The 12549-nt window shown below is 37.7% G+C and overlaps 1 protein-coding gene across 1 annotated transcript in view; it reads right to left on the bottom strand.

The window, feature by feature from the left end:
- The window catches only part of FAM149B1 (family with sequence similarity 149, member B1), a 69187-nt gene that overhangs the window by 7810 nt on the left and 48828 nt on the right, over window positions 1-12549 (bottom strand). Inside the window, exons 7-9 of the mRNA XM_012663217.1 lie at window positions 5907-6031; window positions 3526-3629; window positions 230-454 (exon numbers count right to left, since the gene is read on the bottom strand). Of these exons, the coding sequence (XP_012518671.1) occupies window positions 230-454; window positions 3526-3629; window positions 5907-6031 (454 nt within the window). The remainder of the gene's footprint in view (window positions 1-229; window positions 455-3525; window positions 3630-5906; window positions 6032-12549) is intronic.

Raw genomic sequence — 12549 nt, 5'->3', positions numbered from 1 at the left:
TTTATTTTTAGAAATAGGAATCTTTAGCCAAATCAACAGAAAGATTCAGTATTTATATTCCATTAAAATTTAACCCCATTTAAAAATTTTGTATTGGATACAAACCCCATTGGTCATCCATCATAAGAATAATCATTAGTTTCTAGGCATAGATTTCAATTTTATATTTAATTCTCTATGTAAAATTTATTTTACCATAGTTTCCAGACATTCTGCTTTTGAAACCTACATTCGAGATGCTCTAAGGAGCTCTTCCACAGGTCTTGGCGTTCCAGCACGTGAATGGCTTGTGCTGATGGGATGAAGGGTACGCGGCGGGGGATTGCGTCTCCTGGCGGACTGCACAGTATATGAGAGACATGATGTACTAAACTCCATGGTTCGATTTGGCCAACTTCGGGTTGAAAGGATGGTACTGGACCCAGGCCTCGTAAGTAGCTTGTCATCAAGATCTCTAGTGGCCCAATCAGAAAACCACAATGAAAAAAAGATCACTATGTACAGGAAGAAAAGACTCATGGGGTAAAAAGCTTTAGACTAAACTACATTCAGGGGAGGAAGAAGTAAAAATAAAAACCTTTCAATAATTAATCAACTTTCCAGAAGGTAATCTAGCTCAGGCATGAGAATCTGTTCTTAAAAATAGGGCACCATTTCAATCATAATTTGCTAGAATGGAGATTTGGGAAAGCCAAGTCCATCACCTGCCATCATGGTCACTTGTTCAGTCACAAGTGAAGGCAAGCCCGAAGGGACCTACTCCAAAGTGCTTTCCAAAAGCTTGCCACTGGGGCTGAGACTGGTACTGTATTTGAGGCATTCTTTTGTGCTGAAGGACTGTCACCAGAAAGACAACTGGAAGGCAAATACTGCTGTTTGGGAGCAGTTGTGGCACCCATGTGGCTCCCACTGCAGGGATTCAAGTGTTGAGCTAGTTGGAGCCTGCAGGGGTAGGAGTGTGGGTCTGGGTTCCTCAGAAAGCTAGTAGCAGGCCTTGTGCTGCCCAGGGCAGTGGGACCACAGTAGCCCCATTAGCATAAACAACTGTGAAACACAACCCTTTTCTTTTAGTCCTCTGATAAAGAAAATACCACACCTAAACAGTTCAGTAGCTTTAACGCAGTACGCCTCAGATTTGGGGTTTTTTTGTTTTTTAAAGTAGATGAAAGTCCAGAGCTCCTGGGGGAAAAAATAAAAATAAAGCAGATGAGAGGATGTTTGACTATTGTAAGACATCTAAGAGACAGTATTTGCAGAATGAAATGGAGGGGAAGTGAAAGAAAGAGCAGCTAAGCTCTGCCACTTGCTCCCATGCAGGTTCCTCAACCTTTCAGGCCACTTTGGTGCCTTTAGTGCAAAATATGCTTCAGTGTTTGGAGGACTCTGAAGGGAAGATGCCCATCAAGGAATAGGACTAAACCTTGAGAATTACAAGAGATATTTCTGGTCTTCCTACCTTCTTAACCATTCACATTTTTTTTTTTTTACATGCTCTAACTGCTTTCTAATTATAAAAGACTTAGGCATTAGCTGCCCTGTGTTCATCTTTATTTTGTTCTGTAAATTTCTCATTCATAATTCTGGATTCAATTATCATCTCTAGCCAGATAACTTTTAGATCAGTCTCCAGATCTGACCTCTTCCACATTTCCAGCAAGATGGCTCATCAATGTAAACTTAACATACCCCAAAAGAAACTCATCTTTCCCCCAAAACAAGCTTCCCTTGAGCTTGAAATCTCAGAGCTGACTTTGATTTCTCTATTTCTATATAATTTCATTTCTTTTACAGTAACTCCTAAAATAGTTCATTCTTTTCTTACCCTGTAAGAAAAGCTTAAGTACAGACCCTGAGCAGCTCATGCTGGAACTCCTGCATTAGACCCCTTAACCTTCAGTTCCTCCACTGCTATGAAATTGATATTTCAAATTCCTGACTTAAATACATGTGCTCCCCCAATTGAAACTCATACATTGCTTGTAGAAGTGTAAAATGGTACAACTACTTTAGGAAATTAAATGAGAGGTCTTCAAAAAGTTCATGGAAAATACATATTTAAAAACTATACATGGATTTCAAATTTTTTTTGCAGCAAAATGAACTTGTACTAACTTGTTATAACATGTCTGAACATGATTTAGTTTGAGGCACTAAGAGATCAGTTTGAAAAAAGCTATCAGAGAAACAGAATTCTGCTAAAATTGAAGCAAGAACAAATGTCAAATTTATGATGAAGCTTAGGTGGAAGAATGGTGAAATCAATGGTGCTTTTTGAAAAGCTGATGGGGACGATGCCCCAAAGAAGTCAAGCAGCTTACAAATGAATAACTCATTATAAGAAGGGTTGAGATAATGTTGAAAATGAAGCCTGCAGCAACAGACCATCCACATGAATTTTCGAGGAAAAAATCTTGTTCTTGCCCTAATTGAAGAGGACAGATAATCAACAGCAGAAATAATAGCCAACACCATAAACATCTCAGTTGGTTCAGCTTACACAATTCTGACTATAAAATTAAAGTTGAGCAAATGTTTCACTCAATGGGTGCCAAGACCATTGCACCCAGATCAACTGCAGACAGGGGCAGAGCTTGCAATGGAAATGTTAAACAAGTGAGATCAAGATCCTGAAGCATTTCATCATAGAATTTTAACAGAAGATGAAACATTATACCGGCTTTACCAGTATAATCCTGAAGACAAAGCACAATCAAAGCAATGGCTACCAAGAAGTGAAGGTGGTCTAGTCAAAGCAAAAGTGGATCAGTCAAGAACAAAGGTCATGGTAACAGTTTTGGGGGATGCTCAAGGCATTTTGCTTGTTGACTTTTTGGAGAGAATGATAACATATGCTTGTTATGAGAGTGTTCTGAGAAAGTTAGCCAAAGCTTTAGCACAAAAAAAGCTCAACCAGAGAGCCCTTCTCCACCTCAACAATCGCCCTGTTCATTCTTCTCATCAAACAAGGACAATTTTGCGAGAGTTTCAATGGAAAATCATTAGGCATCCACCTCATAGTCCTGATTTGGCTCCTTCAGACTTCTTTTTGTTTTCTAGTCTTAAAAAATATTTAAAGGGCACCCATTTTTTCCTCTGTTAAGTAAAAAACACTGCATTGGCATGGTTAAATTCTCAGGACCCTCATTTCTGTAGGGATGGACTAAATGGCTGGTATCATCATTTACAAAAGTGTCTTGAACTTGATGGAGCTTATGTTGAGAAATAGTTTACATTTTTTTATTTTTATCTTTTTGTTTTGTTTTTGAGACGGGGGTCTCGCTAAATTACCCAAGCTGGTGTCAAACTCCTGGGCTCAAGGGATCCTCCCATCTCAACCTCCCAAGTAGCTGGGATTATAGGCTCGAACCATGGCACCTGGTTTATTTTTATCTTTTAAATCCATTTTTTCCACAGACTTTTTGAAGTTCCTTCATACATGCACACTGATGAACTGATTTTACTTTCCCCTTATTTCTCAGTGATCTACTTACACTCTATAGTCTATTAAAATTTTATACTTCTTACAGGAGCTTGTCCATTAGGGAGAGATTTCTTGGCTGGAGAGGCATCCCATGAACCAAGAGACCATTCACATTTGGCTGATGACTACTTGCTTGACAGAGACTCATCTACATGTCAAAAGAAGATGTTACTCATTACTGGTTGGTGAAGATACCTGTTTGGTTTCCCAGCTTTGCTAAAAGTTAATATTTCCAATTTTGTCATGTATACATTTTTTCCCTGTATCTTAATTTTTATAACATCTTGGCCAGTAGCCCTGGCAGGGACCCCCAGACCACTGTCAAGACGACAGAGTGCTTTCCTCCATTTGTAAATGACAGCAGGTGGGGGAAGCTTGATCAACCTGGATGAAAGTAATTAACAACCACTCTCATAGGGGAGAGAGGACCTTTATTATTACTATTTACATTACAATAGAAAAGAAAACTCACAAAATATGGAACAATAATAGAAAAAATAAGAGTAAACTCTAACAGTCTCTTTTTTCATCACACAATCCTGCAATCTGCACAAACTAATCCTTTCTCTTTCACTACCCATAGAGTAGTCAGCTCTCAGTGACAACCTACATCCTGAAGACTATTGTCTAGGAGTTAATCTTCCCTGTTCTAATGTTAGCAGTATTTAATCTTACTTGGATTGGTATTGCCACCTGAGAGACCTGCTTATTTTCTCTCTCAGGTCATCAGCCTTTCTGACCATCTCCTCCTCTGCCACAGAATGTATTTTCCTTCCTCTTTCTTTCAAGAATGTTTGAATTAACTCCTCCTTCCTTTGGTCACTAACAACCAGAACCATCTAGTTAACTGTTCAGGGCTTAGGCTACCTTAACCACAGCTAGAGCAATTCAACATGCAGAAGCGTTTTATTGCCACCAAAGGAACAGAAGTTTACCTGGTTCATCCCCTGATGTGGTAAGTAATGAACCTTGCTGATTTTATTTTTAAATATCCCTTTTGTAAATCCAGCTGCACAATATTTGACCATATGCCAACAAAGCTTATGACTAGATCTGGTAGCAAAGCCCAGGATTGATGAACATGGCCCAAGGATTACAATCCTTTTTCTCGTTCTTTTGTCCCCCTCCTTTTTTTTTTTTTTTTTTTGCCACAAGTAACACTGGGAAACTATCATGTAGGAACTGGGACTATGTAAATCATTACACAGGGATGAGACCAAGCTCGCCAGCCTCCTGCAAGAAATGCTATCTTTGTGCTTGTTCAGACTCACTTGAGACAGGTTTTCTCTTTGCTTTGGTTTTATTTTCCTACCTGATTTTTGAGTACTAAACATCCAAAAGGCAAAAAAAAAAAAAAGTCAACAGATTCAAAAAAAAAGGCTGAGTGTGGTGGCTCATGCCTGCAATCCGGCACTTTGGGAAACCAAGGTGTGAAGATCGCTTGAGGCCAGGAGTTTGAGACCAGTCTGGGCAACAGAGTGAGACCCTATCTACTAAAAATAGAAAAATTAGCTGGGCAGCGTGATTCGAGCCTGTAGTCCCAGCTACTCGGGAGGCTGAGGAAGGAGGATTGCTTAAGCCCAGGAGTTTGAGGTTGCTGTGAGATATAATGATGCTGCTGTACTCTAGCCCAGGTAACAGAGCAAGATCCTGTTTAAAAAACAAAAACAACAAAAAACCAGGGTAGGCCAAATTAAGAGAAAAAAATAAGAAGTTAAAAAGAAGGAGTTCAAAGGATAATGTTAAGGCCACAGAAAATCTGAGATTAGTCCCAATTTTCATCATAAAGGTACCCTCCATTCCTCCCAAAACAGACTTAGACTGACCACATAGTTGATTCTAGATTACACAATTTATGGATGCCTCTTCAAAAGAGTTGATTGAGAATTATTTGTCAACCCTAATTTGCTATTAATTTTTTTTTTTTTTTTTTGAGACAGAGTCTCACTGTGTTGCCCAGGCTAGAGTGCTGTGGCGTCATCCTTGCTCACAGCAACCTCAAATTCCTGGGCTCAAGCGATCCTCCTGCCTCAGCCTCCCAAGTAGCTGGGACTATAGGCATGCACCACCATGCCTGGCTAATTTTTTCTATATATTTTTAGTTGTCCAATTAATTTCTTTCTATTTTTAGTAGAGACGGGGTCTCGCTCTTGCTCAGGCTGGTCTCGAACTCCTGAGCTCAAACAATCTGCCCGCCTCGGCCTCCCAGAGAGCTAGGATTACAGGCGTGAGCCACTGTGCCCAGCCTGCTATTAATTTTTTAAACTTAAATGAATCAATGCAAAGAGTCGCTGGATTACAATAAACACATAACTACTGAAAAATATTACATCAAACATAATACAATTAAGGCAAACAACTCTGAGCAAATTACCTCTGGCAAGAACAGCCCTAGGGCCTCCAATTGATCCCTTCTGGGGCTTACCGGATTTGAGGTGATGGACAGCACCTTAGACTGTGGCACTCTTGGCAACACCAAAGGGTGTGGTTCAGTCAGCACACAGGGACTCTCTGAATCTGGCCTGGTGATTACAACATTACTCTCATCATCTGGGCAAAGGAATAGAGTCTGTTATCCATGGATATCTTCTAATGCACAGCAACAGTACTGTGAAAAAAAATCTCCCTTAAGAATTCATAATCTCAAGGCTTCGCTCATATTTACAGCCCAATTTCATACCATCTGCATGGTTCAATACACCCCTCAAACCAAGAGTAGTTGAAAGTAGTTTCCCAGATTGGTGATGCCTGAAGGTACCTGGCAGAAAGAAAAGGAAAGATTTCTAGAGGAAAGCTGTCTGACAGAACCTGTGGAGTTAATGGAAATGTTTTACATCTGTGCTGTCAAATGTGGTAGCTGCTAGCCACATGTAGCTCTAGAGCACACTTAAAATGTGGCTAGTTACTGAGGAACTGAATTTTTAATTTTACTTAATTTTAATTTTAACATAAATGGCTATCCATGCTAGTGAGTATTCTGTTGGATGTTGTATCTCCAGGGGAACCATCAGATCATTAATCCAGAACTCAATTCCCACAGGTAAAGTTATGAGATTAGAAGCCACTATTAACAATCACACAATCCACGAATAAACAAGGCACCTTGAAAAAGTGCAAGCAGAAACGAAATAATCAGATCAGCAGATACTTCAGAAATTGGAATTAACAGATGCAGAATGTGAAACAAAAGAAGCGACTGAAAATATAAGAGCAAGACATAAAAAATGACCAAGCAGATTTGAAAAAGAACAAAATAAAACTACAAAAGAGAACTAAAATTACCTAAAATTAAAAACTCAACAGTAGGTTAAAAGCTGAAATTAGAGGAAAAAATCTGAAGAAATTATCCTGAATTCAGAGAAACAAGAAGATGGAAAATATGAACTGAACATTTTTAAAAAGATAAATTTTACTGTATGTAAATTGTACCTTAATAAATTTATACCTTACATACAGAAATTAAGAAAATGGAGAAGATAAAACCACAAGAAAACACCCTTTGACACAATGACAAAAAAATTAAATAGTGAAGAACAGTGAGTATTGAAACTATAAGCACAGGGACTTGTGTACTGTTAGTGGGCATATAAACTAGTACAATCACGTTGAACAATTTGGTAAAATTGGTTGGAGACCAGCCCGGGCAACATAGCAAGACCATGTCTCATAAAAAAAATTAGCCAGGCATGGTGGCATGTGCCTTTAGTCCCAGCTACTAGGGAGTCTGAGGTGGGAGGATTGCTTGAGCTCAGGAGTTTGAGGTTATAGTAAGCTGTGACTGTGCCACTGCACTCTAGCCTGGGTGACAGAGTGAGACCCTGTCCTAAAACAAAAAAAGATTATAAAAACAACAAGTGATTAATAAATGAGTACATTTACTCAGAGTTTTATATACTTTGGGGCTACAGTTCACAACCTTAAAATGTCACAAGTTACCATGTAGCCCGATTGCATGTATTGCACACTAGCATGCAGTTTGGCTTTCTTCCTCACACAGAGGTAGAAAAAGTTGCTCTAGTAGTAGAGATAGGTTTGTACCAGTACCTGTCAGTTTGCTCCAGCAACAAACAACTAACTAACTGGTCCATGCCAAAGCTAAAAATGCAAAAGTTCTCTTTCCGTACTTCCAAGTATTATAGTTTAACTAAAAAGTAATGATAATAGCTAACATTTATTGAGCTCTTACATAGTCCAGGAACTGCACTATCTATATACTTTCATGTAACATGTTTATTTCTTAACTCTATGGAATAGATGTTAGTGTTTTTATCATTTTATAAAGAAACTGAGGCACAGAGAGGTGGTGTCAGAGCTAGTGGTCAAACCCAGGTTGTCTGGCTTTTAACCATTATGATACACTACTCAAAGGGATAGCATTTTAGAGCAGGGATTAGCAAACTGGCCCATGGGCCCATCTGGCCTGCTACCTGTTTTTTACTTGTTGTGGTAAAATACACATAAGACTTAACCATTTTACCACTTTAAAGTACAGTCATATGTCACTTAACGAGAGGGATGCTTCCTGAGAAATGCACTGTTAGGTGATTTCATCATTGTGCAAACATCATTAAGTCTACTTACACAAGCGTAAATGGTATATAGCTTACTATACTCCTAGGCTATATGGTTTAGCTTATTGCTCCTAAGCTACAAACCTGTACAGCATGTTACTGTACTGAATACTGCAGGCAACTGTAACACAATGGTAAATGTGTATCTAAACATAGAAAGGTACAGTAAAAATATGGTATAGGCTGGGTGCAGTGGTGGTTCATGACTGTAATCCCAGTACTTTGAGAGGCTGAGGAAGGAGGATCACTTGAGGCAGGAGTTTGAGGCTGAGACAGGAGGATTGCTTGAGTCTGGGAGCTGGAGGTTACAGTGAGCCGTGATCGCATCACTGCACTCCAGCCTGGGCATCAGAGCAAGACCTGGTCTCACTAAAAGAAAAACCAAAAAAAGATATAAAAGATAAAAATAGTGCACCTGTATAGGGCACTTACCATGAATGGAGCTTCAGGACTGGATGTTGTTCTGGGTGAGTCACTGAGTAGTGAGTGAATGTGAAGGCCTAGGACGTTACTGTACACTACTGTAGACGTTAAGCACTGTATACTTATACTATACTAAAGTATAAAAAAAAAATTTTTCATCAACAAATTAGCTTACTATTACTTTTTTACTTTCTAACCTTTGTAATTTTTGTCTTTTTTACTTTTGTAATAACCCTTAGCTTAAAACACTCCTTATACAACTGTACAAAAATATTTTTTATATCCTTATTTTATAAGCATTTTCCTATTTTTTAATTTTTTTTAACTTTAAAACTTTTTTGTTAAAAACTAAGATACAAACACACACATTAGCCTAGGCCTACAGGGAGTTAATGTCACTGTCTTCCAACTCCACATTCTGTCCCACTGGAAGGTCTTCATGGGCAATAACACACATGGAGCTGTCATCTCCTGTAATAGCAATGCCTCCTTCTGGAATACTTCCTAAAGGACCTGCCTGAGCCTGTTTTACAGTTACCTTTTCTTTTTTAATAAGTAGAAGAAGTATGCTCTACAATAATAATAAAAAGTATAGTATAGTAAATACATATTCCAGTAACATAGTCATTTATTATTATCAAGTATTATATACTCTACATAATTATATGTGCTGTACTTTTATATGACTGGCAGCGCAATAGGTTTGTTTACACCAGCATCACCATGAACAGTAATGAGTTGTGCTATAATTTTATGACAGCTATAACATCACTAGGTGATAGGAATTTTTGAGCTCCATTATAATCTCATGAGACCACCTCCATGTGTATGTGGTCCAACATTGACTGAAACGTCGTTATGCTGCACATGATTGTATACAATTCAGTGGCATTAATTACATTCATGATGTGTGCAGCCATTACCACTATCTAATTCCAGAACTTTTTCCTCACCCCCAAAGAAAAACCCCATACCTGTTACTACTGCCTGTTTTTATAAACAAAGTTGTAATAATAGTCTGGATATTCTTATTATTGTATAATATTCCACTATATGAAAATTTCACATGCTACTGTTGATGGACATTTGAGTAGTTTCCAGTTTGTGTTTTCCAGCATATGGTGATATTAAGAACATTCTTACATATGTCTTTTGGTAAACCTATATACTGAGTATATAGTAGTGTACATGGCAACGTGCATCCATTTACATATCGTTTACAGCTGCTTTCAGGCTAGAAGGGAGAGTTGAGTAGTTCAAATAGAGACTGGGTGGCTGTCAAAGGCTAAAATATTTACTAGCTGGCTCTGTATAGACAAGGTTTGCTGACTCCTGTTTTAGGATATTTCAGTCAATCCACTGAACCAGTTAAGAGATCTTCCAGCTCCATTTTGTGATCAGTGTCTTTTTTAGACTTTAAGACTGAAAATTATAGTTATAATACAATGAAATTACCTAAATTTATGAATGCACAGAAAAATAAAAGGATATTAATTCACAGCCCAACACTGGTAAATTGTGAAAGGTGAAATAAAGTTTTCTCTGATATCTCAGTGGTTAATACTGAACCCTGAAGGAGTTCCTTTATTTATTACCAGGGTTTATTATGATAGGAGTTTGGATATGACTCTGGACTTTAATTATCATGTGTCCTCTTTCTCCAAAAACTTAATCTCACGTAATATAAACCAATTCATTTTAAAGAGAGTGTTAGTCCTATTCTCTAATATAAGCTTTAAAAGAGAACTTAATACACATACAATAGAGTGGCTTAAAAATAAAACAAACCCACAAAGACAGTATCAAGTGCGTCAAACATGGAGCAACTGGAACTCCCTCACAGTACTGGAAATAGTGTAAGTAGGTACAACCTCTTTAGAAAACTTTTTGGCAGTCTCCACTGAAGTCAGGATAGCATATCCTATGACCTAGCAATTCCAATCTTATGTATCCAGTACATGTGTTCACCAAAGACATACCCAACAATGTTCATAACAGCATTATATTTTAGAAACTACCCAAATGTCCATCAACAGTAGGGTGTGATATATTCATAAAATGGAATACTATACAGCAACAAGAATAAACTATTGTTACAAGCAAAACATAACTGAATATAACATAATGTTGAGTAAAAGAAGCCAGGTGCACAAGGGTATATACTATATGAATATATTGTTACAAAGGTTTTTTTTAATGAACGTGACATTGTGAACATAATTACACAGTTTTAGAATAGGCAAAATCTGTGATGTCAGAAATCAGGATGGTGTTACTCTTAGAGGGGTAGAGATTAAGTAACTGGCTGAGAGAAAGCACTTGAAGGGCTTCTGGAGTGCTGGTGATGTTCTGTTTTTGATCTAGGGGCTAGTCATATAAATATATTCAGTTTTTTAAAATTCCTCAAGCTTACTTGATGTAAACTTACTCTGTAATTTTCTATTTGTGTATTATACTTCAATAAAAAGTTTTAAAAATGTATTTGCTGGACTTCTGCTCCCAACCAAGACGGAGTAACAAGGACTGTATTTACCCTCTTGCTTACAACCACCAGGAAAACCATGAAACAATGGCTTTCAAGACACTGTACATCATATAATGAAAGATACTGAATTCTGAGATTGTAAACAAATGAGACTAGCCCTGCAATTGCCTTGAAAGAGTTTCCAAGATATGGCACAAGGAGGGGAACTGAGGCAGAGCCTGGTGGACTCCTGAATTGAGAGTCCAGAGAGACCAAGGCAGCTAGGATTCCTAGAACAGAGTACCAGACAGGAGAAAAATGCACAGGAAGAGAACCCAGGATATCTGCAGAGGGCGAGGTGTTCCTTGAGTATTCAAAGAGTACTGATTAGTGTATGTGTGAGAAGAAAATACCTAAGGCTAGGAAAAAGAACCAACTGAAAGAATTAGAGGAAAAAGTGCCTGCTGTTCTCATGGGACCAGGAATAGTGCCTGTTCCCACCAGCCAGACCAGAAAAACTCAGTGCATGGGGCATTGGGCAGAGTAAGATCTTTCCTCAGTAGGTGAGAAATAATTAGCTGTAGGCTGAGCATTATTCCTGACCTGTCTAACAAATCATAAAAAGTACCACCAGAAAGGATCAAACTGTTTCCAAGTAACTTAACTGCATTTCAGAACAAAGCTCAAGAAGATATACAAGAATAAAAAGAAAATGAAAAAAAGAAATTCAGCCCCCCTTAAAGTAAAACTCACTATGTCTGAAACCTAATCAAAGATTACCAGGCAGGAAATTGCAACCCATGAGGAAAATTTCAATAATTGAAACCAACCTAGAATTAACACAGATGTTCAAGTTATTTCACATTTTCAAAAAATTAAATAGATACCTGGAAGATAAAAGTCACCAAAATCATATTTTAAAATGAAAATGACAGTGTCTAAGATGAAAATTACACTGGATGAGCTTAACAGTAGATTTAATATCGCAGAAGATTAATGAACTTGAAGGCACAATAGAAATTATCCAGAATGAAATACAGAGAAAAGAGAATATTGAAAAAAATTTTAAAGCATCAGTTATCTGAGGAATTCGTGACTAAATGTACTAATTTATGGGGATAACTGGAGTCTCAACAGATGATGGGAGACAGAAAATGTATCCAAAGAAATAATGGCTGGAAACTTTCCAACCAATGAAAACAATAAACCCACAGATCCATGAAGTTCAACAAACTCCAGGGAGAAGAAACATGAAGAAAACTACATTAAGGTACATCATAACCAAATTGCTCAAAACCAGTGATAAAGAGAAAATCTTAACAGCAGCCAGAGAGAAATACATACACACACACACACACACACACACACACAGAGGAACAAAGATAAGGATGACATCAGATTTCTTTTCAGGAACAAAGCAAGCAAGAAGAAAATGGACATCTTTAAAGTACTAGGAGACAAACTGTCAACATAGAATTCATAAAATTATCTTGCAAAAATGAAAGCAAAATAAAGGAATTCTCATATCTACAAAATAATTCACCACTAGCAGACCCATATATAATACAAGAAATGTTAAAGGACATTCTTTTTTTTTTTTTTTTTTTTGA

The sequence above is a fragment of the Propithecus coquereli genome, unplaced genomic scaffold (genome assembly GCF_000956105.1).
Source record: "Propithecus coquereli isolate 6110/MARCELLA unplaced genomic scaffold, Pcoq_1.0 Scaffold80, whole genome shotgun sequence".
NCBI lineage: Eukaryota > Metazoa > Chordata > Mammalia > Primates > Indriidae > Propithecus > Propithecus coquereli.
The sequence above is the reverse complement of the archived record's forward strand: the minus strand, read 5'-3'. Positions and strand labels throughout refer to the sequence as shown.